Source organism: Melospiza melodia, chromosome 5, assembly GCF_035770615.1.
Source record: "Melospiza melodia melodia isolate bMelMel2 chromosome 5, bMelMel2.pri, whole genome shotgun sequence".
NCBI lineage: Eukaryota > Metazoa > Chordata > Aves > Passeriformes > Passerellidae > Melospiza > Melospiza melodia.
In genome coordinates, this window is record NC_086198.1 from 72718413 (window position 1) to 72732372 (window position 13960).

The following is a 13960-nucleotide window of genomic DNA, read 5'->3' on the forward strand; positions in this document are numbered from 1 at the left end:
CATACGGAGCTATATGAACAAAAATATAAATTGGAAAGTTTAGTTATTTTTTATAAATGCCAATTTTAATTCAGTTTGAAACAGAAAAGGAAGGTGAATATTCTGCAAACACTGAAACCTTTGGAAATAGTACCATTGAACATTGTACTGCTTAAAGTGCAGATGTTCTTTTATTGTATCAGCTGCTTCTGAATTGAAGACTATAAAGCTCTCTTGGAAATCATAAACACTGAGTCTAAGAAGTGAATTCACATGTCTTTATTTGCACAGAAAGTACTGTTTCTTGTATTAAAAATGTTTTCAACCAGCAATGAAAAATATTTTTTTTCTCCTTTTTTTAATAGCAAATACCTGATGTATCACCAACAGGACGCTACACAACATTGGTTCCTCTCTTATTTATTTTAGCTGTAGCTGCAGTGAAGGAGATAATAGAGGATATTGTAAGTATTTAATAGCAATAGTTTGTAAATAGCTATCATATTTTTCATTTATAATATTACAAAAATGTTTCCTGGTTATCAAATCCAGATCCAAGCATTTGATGCGCCTCTTTGTTTCTAAAGTCCCGTGCATAAAATCTTTAGTTTCACTGTTGTGACTTTTTGTGGTTTTTTTAAACAAATGGGGAATAGGCCATTTCAGTTTTTTTCCTGTTGCTCCAGTCCAGTGCAATTAACTGTTTGCATTTCCTAAATGTTATAATTTTCCTGGTGCTGAGTGTGATTTGACGACTCCTGATGGCCAGAAACAGACATAGGTCCTTGTTAGGCACCTATGCTAGGCTTTCCTAGGCTCTTTCTAGTCACTGTGGTAGTGGTTGTTTTGCTTTCTTCTTGCATTGAAAGAAAACTTTAAAAGAGGTGAGACATTGTCAACACAGAAGCATCCATTCAGATTTATTTTATTTTGAGGGAAAGAAAGGAATTGCAGTCTATGTTTCACTTCATACAAAAGATGTTGGGGTTTTCTGAGTACCTTCTTGCCCTCTCTTCACTAAAACTGTATGATAGAAACCTGTCTCTCTCTCTAACTTGCCTAAAATAATTTAGTCTTTTAATTGATGTCTTTTATATCTAAAAAATTAAAGTAATCTTAATATTTACCAAATAACTCTATATACTAAGAATTTCTTTATCTGCTTTTGTTTTATTTTAGTTCTGCAGGTATGTTAGGAGGTCAAGACATTAGATATGTCATGATACAGCAGTGTCTTGTCCACTAGAGGAGTAGTGTTTCTGTTTGTGGGCTCTTCTCTTTGAGTTTTGGAAAGGGTTGCAGGTTGTGTAGTCTTTCCTTGCACACAAATAGTAAGCTGCCTGGGAGCTCCAGATTTATTGTGTTTGAGCAGAATTACAATGCATATGCAGAAACATGACCAAGGGGAAGAGTGTTGAGCTACAAAGGAGGTTTGGGATGGAGAGTGCTTGGTCCCATGTGGCCTTTATTGATTGGTTTTCTCCTCAGTTACCTCTGTGAATGGATGGTAGGCAAGATATTGACTCCCTAGGTTGTATGAAGCTCCTGGATCGCAGAGTTAAGGGGTCCTGCAAGACACAATGAGGTTTACGTTAAATATTTTTCTTCTATTTGGAATTTCTAGTTTTTTCTGCCTTACAGTCAGGTTCTCCTTAAATGCCTTTGTTGCTTTCTCTTTACATAAACAAAACCCCCTTTAAAAAAAAGCCATAAAATCAATTCGTGTTCTTCTAGATATTTTTAACCATTCTGCTGTTAATGCTTACAGACTTACACCATCTGTCAGTGTCTAGGCAAATATAAAACTGAAGCGGCTGCTACTGTACAAAGTGTTCTTTTTAAAATGAGTTCTTTTTAAAATGATCTCATCCAGTCGCTTTTCTTTTGTTATTTATTTCTACCATTTGCTCTTTGTAACTTGAAGTGTACAGTTTGGTGTGGCAGGGAGAAAGACAGGGATCAGGTATCAGTGGGTTTTGCATATACCAGCTAAATAAAGTTCTCATTACCAAATGCTACAGAGATACCCAAAACCAACACAGCTGGACCATTTGCTTGCTGAGAAAGCTGACCACTTTCTGCATAGTAAAATATTCAAAGTGTTTTCCCTTAACTAACCAATAATTTTCATTATGTCTCAGTTTTTTTACACAGTGAAATATCTAGGATATCCATGAATTCATCTAATATTAAAGCTTTTGGATGGGAACCTTGTATACTGATAATAACAAATACACATGTCAAAATAATACTTTTAGCTCAAGAACCAAATATTTCTCTTTCTGGAATGAAATACCAAGAATAAAAAGATGTTAGCAGAAGATACTATTCATACAAAGCATGTGTTTTCCATATATGGTTCAAAGGTGCTAGCAGGATTTGTGACATGCAGTGTTAGATTGTCAACTGGTTCCAATAATTTTCACCTGTCACACCTGAGAAAGCACCTTTTCAAAATGGAAGAGATTCACCCTGTGGTCAAATAGACATCTGCTATGGTCAAGTTAGGCTTTCCCTTTGATCAAAGGTTATTTATCTGTACAGACAGACATCTTTTTGAAAGGAGAACCTGCTGGTTATCTATGAAAATCTAGGAAAAATAATATTTCAATTTTGCAAAGTTACGAGGTGACCTTTTAAGAGCTGCTAGCTCAGAGTCAAATCAACATTTTATTGGCAATAAATCACTCAAGTATCTTGACGTGTTTTTCTTCCATTTTACAAGATTGCTTCTGATTTTGTTTGTATCACAAGGGCATGAATTCTGAACATCTGTTTAAAAAGTGTACCTAAACCAGTTAATTCTATTTAAATTAATTTTATAAAATGTATTCCTGCTCAGGAAAAACTGAGTTCGTGAATCCTAAATAGTGTGTTTAAACTAGTACTCTCCTAAGCTTTTTGTTTCTGAGTTTAGTCATACCTTGAAAATGCTGGCTGTTAGTAGCTGTATCAAAAGATTACTGTCAAAGTATGTCTCATAGTTATATTAAAACTGAGGAGCCTCTTTGTGGGGGGGTGTGCTGTTGATTTTTTATTTGTTTGTCTGTTACTGTTGTTGAAGTCTGCAGGCAGCTTTGTAGAAGTGGAGTCATTATGTTTACACAGTCATTGCCTGACTTCAGGTGTCTGTATGAGACCCTCAGATGAAGAATTGTTCCATGATCTTTGCTATGGTGGAGTCATCTCCCAGTTCCAGGAAAGGACAAAGTTACAGCATTGAAATGCACCAGTTCCTTATGTAAGGAACTTGTCCAGATAGAGATTGCCCACATGAAAGGATATTTTAGTACAGTACAATTAGCCTGGAACTGGATGTGACTTTCCTGCATAACCATGCAAGTAATTAATAGTCCTGTTTAAATACTTGTGTGGTGTAGTGAATAGATGAGTAGGAGGGGCTAATAGATGGGTTTTTTGTTAGAAGTATGAAAGCTTTATCTTATCAACAAAAGTCTTTAACCACTCTGCATTTTTTAATTTAGAAAAGACATAAAGCTGATAATGCGGTGAACAAGAAACAAACTCAAGGTAAGAAATTTTTAAATCTTTTTAGGGGGGTTGTTGAATTTTTTCACATGGTAGTAATACAGCTCAAACTGCTGACATAATTGAGTGGGAAATCACATGTGCAGATTACTTCAAAATTTCTAAGGTAAACAGTTGAACTAATAATTTGCAGTGATGTTATCCCTACAAAATGGAATATGTTCTAGGTTAAGGTTGTGAGGTTCCTAAGAAACTTGAGCATTTATTCATTTAGCACAGGTGATGATATCACTATTAGAAGATTGTAATCACCTGGATATTTAATGGACCTACATTATATTTGTACTCAGAAATGCAGACTTTTAATTATAATTTTTTTTCAGCCAGCAATAGGAAGGAAGCATCAAAAGAATAGAACTGTCTTTCTATGCTGCTTCAAAACTGTGGATAAACACTAATGGAGTTATTTTGGATTTGATTTGTTGGGGTTTTTTTATTAAATCAATCCCTAACCAAAATATTGGCATGTAGATTTTTTAATAGATTTTGATAAAATATAAAGCTGGGATTATTTTAGCTCAGAAAGTGAGGGAGATATTAGTATATCCTAAACATGTTTGTCAGGTAGTATGTCAAAATTTAGGTTCCTGCTTTGCAGCTCTTCAACTTTTCATGTTACTTGTTCTGAGGTAGACCTCTCTTGATGGAATCAATCCTGTTTTTATAAACAGGAGGAGGAATGAGTGTCATGTGAATTTGATTCCAGAGAATACGAAAAAAACCACAAAGAGAAAAATCTTACATGGAATCCTTTTAAATATATAATAAAAATAACAATTATTTTTTTAGGGAGAAATGTAGTCATCACTTAAAAATTTGTGTAGCACTGCTTAATACTGGAAACATAAATCTTAAAGCCTACCTAAATTGTATGTAAAATTTAGGGAGGCTTGGATGGCAGGATAGCTTAGGAAATTACTGAGCATGTAGAAACTACTGAGCTCAATAGCAGGTATGGAGAGATTAGGGTGAGGAAACAAAACTGTTGACTGAAATCACAGAAACAGAAATCTGCAGAGGCCTGGAGAAACAGATAATCTATAAGCAATACATAAAAGCAAAGGAAGACTTAATATTGACATCCAACATTCTTCATCAACCACTCATAGCTTTTGAGATTACAAACAGTTTTGGTTGCAGTGAAGTCTTAAAATGCCTTTTCAATTTTTCTTTTTGTCCACAGTATACAAAGTTTTAATAAAAGGCTTGTTTTACTCTATTTTCTGACTCTTCTTGGTTACCTCTCATCAGGGTCTTTGGTAACTGTTCCTAGAATTCCTGAGTGTTCCATGTGTGCAGAAGAGTATCTGGGAAGTTAAATGTGTGATAAGGATAAATAAAATAACTGCTCACACTGAGAAACACATTTCTTAAGCTCATGCAGGATTCACGCATCCTGACAAATCAATTTTTAAATATATTGTCAAGTACAATCTATTGTCATAGCAGTAATTAAAAAGTTAATCAGTATGGTACTCTCTTACTTTGTTTTCGTGTATTCAGCAGTTCTGTGCCCCTGGAAAGCAGCGATGTGCATAGTACATTGTATGTGCAGCTCCACCTTTGGCTGCCTTTTAAACACAGAGAATTGTTAGTGAAATGACATGAGCACGTGTAGATTCTGGATATGGGTCCTCATTCAACTTTCTGTTCCTTAATAATGATCTGTATCTCAGACAGCTATTAGTAATTAACTTTCTAAAAGTTTACTATAAAAAAACCTTTTGCAAAAGATTTGGATGTATTAGGCGGCATTGGGGATAATTTTTTGTTGCCTCAGGCTTCATACATGTATGATACAGGAGGACACCATCAGATATTCTGACAGGATGAAATCTGCATTTCTGTAGTTTGGTGAAGCAGCCTTCTGTAGGGCAGATGGAAAATGCTTTTGAAAATTAGTTGTTTGATAAAGCTGAAAAGTGGGAGATACAAATGAAAAAGGCTGCAGAAGACTTTATGGTGCTAGTTCTCTAACGATTATATAAAAGGTGCATAACAACATCACTTCTCTTTTTGTTCTCATAAGAAAATGGATTTAACTGAATGTTAGTGTGTGTTAATTGTCCTTAAAAGCTTACCTGATCAAAGGTGGTTAGGGTTGGAGTACTCTTGAGATTTCAGGTGGCTCAGCATGTTTTCATGAGTCTGACTCACCTGTTTTTGAGCTGATTTTAACCAGTTAAACCAGCAAGAAACAAATCCAGAAAGAAAAAATGGTAGTGTCCTTCCATGGGGTGGATTAAACTGGCTCATCAAAGGGCCCAGCAAACCCTGGAGGCAGCATGCAGAAAGCAGTGAGAGCAAGCACCTTGGCATGGGGTGATGGCAGGACAGGACCTTCCCTCTGCAGGCAGAATCCCCCTCTTACAAAGCCCCTGGCCACATTTGGTGACATACTTATATTTCAGACCTGCAGAGCTCCAGTGGCAGTTATTAAACTGCAACTGTTTGTGAAAAGTAGTTGTCTGGACTGCTGCAAGGTATATTTTTAATTCTTGTCAGTTCTTTCATCTGATTGGTGCCATGGCCCCATCAGTATTGCTGTATTGTAGCTGTATTGCTGACACAAGGGGATGCAAATAGGTAATTGGCAGCGCAAAGAACCCAAAGGTGTTGGGTTCCTTAGGACAGTGTTACAACCAGTCATCATGCTGAATCTATAGTTTTACCAGTGGAGGGAAATGTTTTGTCAAAATAGATTTTGTATAATGATCAGCTGGTTGGTGAGGCTTACTTGCTGTCAGAAAGGGAGACTGCCCCATCTACCATTGCCCTGAGCATATCAACACTAATAAATTTGGGGAAGGAAGGGGAAGACTTACTAAGCAGGTTAAGTAATGATTGCAGATATCATTGAGATTCACAAGAAGAGGAGTCAGTCTGGACAGAACCTCCAAGAAGACTTAAATGTAAAGGCCATGTGTAGTCCCAGATTTTGATCCACTTTTTTGAAGTCAGCATACTCTTGTGTAAGAATTTGGTCCTGACTGGGAACTGAAGCTTCCTGATGGTTTGAAAGCCGGAAAACAGAGTGAAAGGGTGCGATCCCTTAAAGTTATCTGAGTATTGATACATAGCAATGTTTCTTTTTCTTTTTGCACGTCCATTTTCAGTAACTGGGGCTAAAAAACCATTATCTTTGTTATTCTCTGAAAATACTATCTTGGCAATTAACTGGCAACAAGGCATGGGTTTTGTATCATAATAGTAACACGTAAAACTAGAATAGTGGAATGTGGTTAAAATATTAATTGTTACTACCAGGGAAAAACTATACTAAATACTACTCTAAATAGCATGGGGTATTTTCAGGATATTTGTGGAGGAGGTGACTGTAGGGATCCTTAAGTTCTCTGATATCCCAAAAACAACAGAGGAGATGAACTGTAGTGAGCCTCCTGGCACTTCTAATGAAAACTGAATATATTCCTCTCACCCCCCCTCCCCCCATAATGTCAAAACTTTCTAACTTCAGAACTTTTTATTCCAATTACTGATTTATTTTGGAAAACACATTATCATAAAATCTGTATCAGATTTATTTGATTCTCAAGTCCTGTAAAATCTTCTCATTGACTTTGTAATAAGATTCAATGGCACAAAAACTATTATCAAGAGTATGTGCTATATATTTGAAATGCCTGATCTGAATTCATAGAAACAAGGCATGCTCTAAAATATTATGTAAATCAGATGTGTCTGTATGGCTTTTCATAAGGAATATAGCATATACCTGTAGACTGCAGTTAGATTGTACAACTGGAAAATTCTTCTTTTTTTCCTTCTCTTTTAGTACTACGAAATGGTGCATGGGAGATTGTCCACTGGGAAAAGGTGTGTGTCTGTATTGGTCACTTTTAGAGCATAATGTGTATTTAATATTTATTTTATTTCTCCATGTAATTTTTAATGATAAAAAATAACTGATATTATGGGAAATGTATAATCTCCTGCATTTTATTTTTTCTTTTTTGATGTTTGACTCTCAAAACGTACTTTGAAGTCAAGTCAGTTTTGATGGCATGAGTTCAAGCTGGTCAAGGTCAGTGGGAATAAGCTGAATAATATGATGGCTGAGGCAAAATCACTCACTTCCTTAGTATAATGTGGTTTGCCAAGGCAGAAACTTCTGTATGGAAACTAGTCACTTCCTGTATTTGTTGAACTTCATCGCCTTAAATCACGAGAACTTTAAAGGCATATGCGCAGTGGTGCCACAAGCAAGGGACTCCTAAAGGTATCTTTCAAGAACTAAATGTTATGCTATCATCTAGTCACTTCGTTTTAATGGTTTCCATACGTGAAAACTTGAAGAAAATTTGATCCACCATAATTTGGAGGCAAGGTTCAGATGAAATTGGCTTATACCTTTGAAGAAGCAAGGATATAGTGTGATGCAACAAAGCTGTGGTCTTGGGTCAGAATAATTTCTTCTTTAATTCAAATTCAGTCTTTCAGTAAAGTATTTTACAAAACCGGCAAAATTAATGACATGCATAGAGAAGGCTATTAAAGATTAGGCTTATTTAGCTAATTAGGCTTACTAAAGATTAGATTTCCAAAGAGTTGCAGTAACTTTTGGTAGAACTCCAGCTGTACAATCTAACTTCTCTAAGTGTGTGAATTTCTAACAGTCTTGCTAGCAAATTCAGCAGGTAAATATTTACTGTGCTTAAAACAAGGGTATAATACATTTTGTTTGAGACCATTAACCAATTCCCAGTTTTCTTTCAGGTAGATGTTGGAGATATAGTTATAATAAAAGGCAAAGAGTATATACCTGCTGACACTGTACTGCTCTCATCAAGGTAGAGATGCCCACTGATACTTATAGTGTAGAGGCTGGTTTCTCTACCCTGCATTTATTTATTTATTTGTGATTGCTCCAAGGAAATAAAGAATAAACAAAAGAGCTGCTGTTCTGAAGTGTAGTCTTGTGTTCATTTGGTCATTTGTCATTTAAAGCAATGGGGTTTTTTTTCAACTGTGAAAATTGCAGTTTTGAAATTACACAGGCATTCAATTTACTCCTAAGAAAAATGTAGTATGTTAATTTTGTTGCTGAATATAATACAAAAAAGGCTGGTTCTCTGTGTAAAAATTGGACCTCAACTGCCATGTTTGGCCATGTTGGCTTTTTCATATGTACCCAACAAATTTCATCCCATAAGTAAATTGAAATTGATGTATTGCAGGGAACAGAAATGGTTTCTAAATTATATAGTCTTCAGTTTGATAATTGAATCATGGAAAAAAGTGAACATGATATGTGAGTCATCAAATTAGTACTTATCTGAACACTCACTTTATTATCTAATATATATATTATGAATAATTTCATCAGTTGGAAGCAAGACTTAATTTTTAGTATGTCATGCTGTGACCCTTTTTACATGGACAATCACAGATTGTTTATCATCATTTCCTTGGACAGTTTTATTTAAGAAATCCACATCTTAAGTGGGAGATGCACGTTTTTCAACATCTATTTGATCAGGTCAACAGACGACATATTCTAAGAATCCTTTTTAATGGATTTTACCTAAATGTGAATGTATTGTAATTTTTTTTTTCTGGCACAAGCAGAAGTGTTATGTGTATGACTATGATTTAGGTATGAACCCTCTGTGACCCCACTGAAGTTAATTAATCTACTTATGCCTACAATTAATGAAGTTAGGATCTTATGCATTTCTGTTGACAGACTGTGATGTAGAGTAGTACATTGTTTCTCTGTCTTCCATTATATCTCAAAATTAAGTGCAACTGTTTCTGAAACACTTCTAATAAATTATAATCAAGTATAAAGTAGATCCCAGAAAATACTGTAAATTTCCCTCATAGTCTGTCTTCAGTGCAAGTGTTATTCATAACTTAGCTTGTGTTGAGTGTCCTCTGTAAACCTTTTACTTCTGTACATTGAGAAGCATTTACAAATTCTCCACCAAGATCTTTCCTTCTCCAGCAAGAACTTTGCAGGCAATACACCAAGCAGCAAGGACACTTTTTCTACTGGCCTGATAATAGCTTCTGTCATGCTAACCATAGTGTCTTGCAGGTGGAAGAAATTCCATCCTCTCAGAGCAGCTTCTTCATAATCTTCCTGAGTAATCCCTTAAATTTTAGTCTGTTCCTAGATGTCTTCATGGTTTTGCCCTTTCAGATTTGGAGGACATTGCATCACAGTTGTGGTTTACACAGGAAAATACCAACTGCCTGAAAAGCCTACTTTGCAATCCTTGTACCCCTAAAGGAGTCCTGTATCATGAGTTGACAGTGAAAATAATAGTTAGCTGCTACAGGACTTGTTCAGGACTGTTTCCACTTTGTTAAACCCCTCTTTAGTGCCCTTATTAGAGCACACTATGTTTGTCCAACTATGTGTGTCCAACTATTACTCACATTGAATTTTCCTGTCAGCTTTTCTTCCAGGATCCAGTTTGCAGTGGGGACTCTTTGAATCACAATTGCTTTTCTAGGCTCAGTGCAGGCATTTCTTCCAGCTAAAACATCTTCCCTAGTTACATTACTAGGATCCTGTTCCAGACTTGTTTCCAGGAGAGAGCCCTGTACTACTACATGACCTCTAATTCTCCCTGCATACTGGCACATGCTCTCCTCCATCTCTTATCTCCATGTGGCCATGTTTCTTCTGGAAGAATCTCATCAATTTTGCTTTCAGGTCTTTATTGATGCCTAGCTACATTTTAGGTTCCAAAAGCAATGTGAGTCTGTGGGCCTGGTTTTAATTCACACTAATACTGGATTTTTTTTTTACCAGCAATAGCAGTGTCTGGATAAAAAGAGGATCTTAATTATTTTAGGAAACTATAATCTCTTACAGTGAAGGACATAAACCTCTGAGATTTAAATCTGTATGTTTCTTGCTAGTTCAGTGTACACTGAAACTTGCGAAACTGGAAAAAATACAAAATAATTTTCAGCATATCTGCATAGAAAAGGTAGTTGTTACCTGGCTCTTCAGAAAAGCTGGTGAAAAATTGGTTGTTGTGGCTTTTATTTTCTTAATTGATGTATGGAGTGGCTGGAAACTTGGTGAGTTGAGAAATAAGCATAACACTTTTTTATGTTTACATACAATGTCAGTGTGTTCTGCAGCTTAAAGTTTGTGCCTTACAGTAAAATAAACCACTTGAGTAAAAATGAAAGTGTAGCTCTTTTCCTTCTGACCTGATTAAAATAGATTTTGAAAAAATTGTCATCAGACATTTTAATTAACATGTATTGTTTGAATAATAATTTCAAACTCTGTCTTTTTGTCTTTGTTCATTTGTTTTGTTTTGTTGGTTTTTTTCCCCTGTCACTTATTTTTCTGTTCTAATCATTTCAAACTGGGATGTGTAGGTGGCAGTAGGGGAAGTAGTGAAAGTGACCAATGGGGAACATCTCCCAGCTGATCTCATCAGTCTGTCATCAAGGTTAGAATAAAGTAGTTGCACAGGATATGTGTATGTGGGTCCTCATATACCAAGTATGAATAACACTGCCATGTTGATAATCTTTGCTTTTATATTCACCTTTCTCCAATAAAATCTACATATTTATAAAATTAGAAAGGGTACTTTTTCAAATATAGATAATTAAAGTGAAACCATGCAATAACACATTAAGTTAAAATTGTTTCACTCCTCTTGGTTTTTACACTACCCCCATGGAATTTTATCAAACAAGTTGTCATTGAATAAACACAGTTAAACACCAGGTTAAATATATGTTTAAGAGGAATATACTTGTTGCTACCAACTTGCTGTTTTCAGCAAAGAATGTAGTTTAACATTGGTAGGACTGGTAGAGGACCCTCTGCACAAACTTGGATGTTGCACACTCTCTGCTGCATGTGGTGGCAAAAGCAGCATTGTTCTTGTGTACTGTGACAAATGCATGTTTCTTAGACATGTCAGCTTTATGCTATTGTCTGCACTCTTACCACACTTTGTTTTTTCCCTAACCAATCAATGGGCCTGCCTTGATCTAAGAGTAACTTACTTTGGAGGTCACTGTAATCTGCTGCACTTCTTGCAATTAAGCATGTGTCTCACTTGAAATGTCTTTGCTGCCTTAGTTTGTTTTAAAAGTGCTTTACAAAAATACTGTTTGGTTTTTATTGTTAACTAGTAAAAATATTAGAATTGTGAAAATGTCTTACACAGGTGGTTCCATCCAAGCAGGCTAAATAAAAGTTGTTTATATTTTTACAGAAGTTTGCCAAGAATAAAACATTAGCCTGAATGTACCTTATTATAATTCTTGACATTTTAATGCTTGTACTTTACAAAATTGTGTTAAAATAACCTACTTAACATTATCTTTAACATATCCGAATAATTTAAAATTAAGTCACTTATGTGTAGCCACTTTTCCATTAATAAAAGAAATTTTTTAAAAAATTGATGCTCGAATTTCATGCTAGAATGAAGGAAAACTCTAGAAGCATTAAAGTGGTGTAGAGACTAAACCTTTTTTCTTTTAAGTATTGCAGTGGTTTTATGATTTATTTGATCCTTTTCAGAATCAAAGCTTTCTTTCTGTCTTGTTTCTGTCTTAAACTCCTGCTGCCTGCTCTAGTAAGCACTACAAATGCACTGCACTGTGCCATATCATAATCTCATGTGAAAAGATAGAACACTTTTGCTGTGTACAGTGATTTTATCATTGTTTCCTTTAAGAAAATGGGCTTTGGCAAACTTCTCTGAAAATGTAAAGTACTGTTAGTTTTTATAGCTTTGGCTGTAAGTTTCTCTGGTTTTGAAGATTTGATAAGACAAACCTGTATTACAATAAATAAGTATTACAAGATTACAGGAAGTTAATGGATTCTGCCCCCATTATAATTTTGAATTCAGGACTTTTTTTCTCTTAATAGTGAACCACAAGCCATGTGCTACATTGAAACATCTAACTTAGATGGTGAGACTAACTTAAAAATTCGACAGGTAGGAATTTCATTTCTGGGAATATTGCTAATATTATTTCTGTCTATTAATGCTTATAAAAACATTTTATTACATTGATAGATGTTCTAGAAGACTGAAGTTTTAGTGGTTTGAATAAAAAACTATAGATTATTGGCATCATAAAAGTGGAGGAATGAGTGGTTACTTCTAAGTCATTCTTTGTGTTTTGTTTTAGGGTTTTTCTTGAGGAGAATAGGTAGAAACAGAAGTGGCTTGGGCATTGGCTTTGTTTCTAGAGAGCAGATGACGGGGCAGAAGCCCTGCAGAAAGCAGCTGGTGGGGCTGGTTTTGTCCTTCAGGGACTGGTAGTGAATAGCAGATTTTGATTGAGTGTGCTGTCGCTGTGCAGGGACATTCTTGCTGAGCTCTCTGATGGATTATGACCCTGTCTTGGTCGTAGTTTTTTCAGATGCCAGGGTGACTTTTTCACTGTAGCACCCAGTTGCGACAGCGAAGTGTAGCTGGTCCATTTTGCTCCCATAGGGATGATTGTTTTCTGGTCTTGCTGTTAGATTTATAATATATAGATTTGATATTGGGTAGTGTTTTTTTAATGTAATGACAAATGAATTTTGTTTACAGGGTTTGCCACTAACATCAGACATCAAGGACACAGAAAGCTTGATGCAACTCTCTGGCAGAATTGAGTGTGAGAGCCCAAACCGACATCTCTATGACTTTGTTGGAAACATCAGACTGGATGGGCATGGGTACGTAAATACAAGGGAGAAGACCTTGGGAGTTTCAGTCTAACAGTAGACAGCTGTGTGTTCTTAAACTACTGAAGTAAAAATATGAATAGTAGATCTTCTTTTATGTATTGTCCACTAAAGTTTACTCTTTTGAAAAACTAGAAGCATAAAACCTTCTAATGTCTACAACTTGAGTTGTTTTATTAGTTGCCCTTCAGAAAGCATTAAGTATTAATAATAGGAGAGACTGCTAATCAGATTCTGGCAGTTCTGGAATATGTGCCTAGAAACTCACTTCTTAGGCATGTCATTTGTTACAGAAGCTGAACAGAAATAATTTGTCTTTTTTATTTTTTAATTGTTCTTTCTTCTGTTTGTCTAAGTGTGGAGTGGAACAGAGCTCATTGCTATACACCTGAAATTCTTCTAATTTAGTAGCTGAAAAATGTTTAATACCTTAGTTTACTGGAAGTATGTTCCTTTAAAAATAGAAAATATGCACTTACAACACACATGATTGTACAACTGCTTAAAAAATTCTTAAAATACTGAAATGCTGACCAAATACTGATAGTCAGGATCCTCTGTGAAGATTTATTGCTAGATCCAAAATTGCTGAATCCTTCATTCCCAAAGATTTACAGTATTTCTTATTTAATTGGTAGGTATTTATTTTTCCATATCCAGCATTGTACATGTTTGTAGTTTTAGACTGATATATATAGTACTAGTTACTAAATATCTCTTTTTTTCCCGCTTAAT

At 35.4% G+C, this 13960-nt stretch overlaps 1 protein-coding gene across 5 annotated transcripts in view; it reads left to right on the forward strand.

Moving 5' to 3' along the window:
• Positions 1-13960, forward strand: part of ATP8A1 (ATPase phospholipid transporting 8A1) — a 100604-nt gene that overhangs the window by 9613 nt on the left and 77031 nt on the right. For 2 of the 5 annotated variants that reach the window (XM_063157355.1, XM_063157357.1), the window contains exons 4-9: positions 345-443; positions 3465-3510; positions 7325-7365; positions 8266-8339; positions 12416-12485; positions 13089-13216. In XM_063157355.1, the coding sequence (XP_063013425.1) occupies positions 345-443; positions 3465-3510; positions 7325-7365; positions 8266-8339; positions 12416-12485; positions 13089-13216 (458 nt within the window). Of the gene's footprint in view, positions 1-344; positions 444-3464; positions 3511-7324; positions 7366-8265; positions 8340-10896; positions 10971-12415; positions 12486-13088; positions 13217-13960 lie in introns of those variants that run through there. The other 3 variants (XM_063157354.1, XM_063157358.1, XM_063157359.1) reach the window with 3 other exon arrangements.